Here is a 204-nt window from a genome sequence, read left to right as displayed (position 1 = left end):
CAAGCACCTTCCCCTGCTGTTTGCAGCCCTGTCATTGTGGAGATCCCACACTTCGCCTCCTATGGGCGCCGAGACCGGGAGCTGGTGGTGTTGCGCAGCGAGAACGGCTCCGTCTGGAAGGAGCACCGCAACCGCTATGAGGAGAGCTACATGGAGCAGCTGCTCAACGGCATGGATGAAGGGGAGCTCCCCGGCGCCGGGCCG

General features: G+C 64.2%; 1 protein-coding gene across 1 annotated transcript in view; it reads left to right on the top strand.

Annotated features, from left to right (window-relative positions):
• Positions 1-204, top strand: part of LOC104402254 (ankyrin-1-like) — a gene marked incomplete at both ends in the record, with an annotated part of 7,100 nt that overhangs the window by 483 nt on the left and 6,413 nt on the right. Inside the window, one exon of the mRNA XM_010010076.1 lies at positions 27-193. Within this exon, the coding sequence (XP_010008378.1) occupies positions 27-193 (167 nt within the window). The remainder of the gene's footprint in view (positions 1-26; positions 194-204) is intronic.

Source organism: Nestor notabilis, unplaced genomic scaffold, assembly GCF_000696875.1.
Source record: "Nestor notabilis isolate BGI_N333 unplaced genomic scaffold, ASM69687v1 scaffold24642, whole genome shotgun sequence".
Lineage (NCBI taxonomy): Eukaryota > Metazoa > Chordata > Aves > Psittaciformes > Psittacidae > Nestor > Nestor notabilis.
Note: the sequence above shows the minus strand (reverse complement) of the source record. Positions and strands in the feature narration are given on the sequence as shown.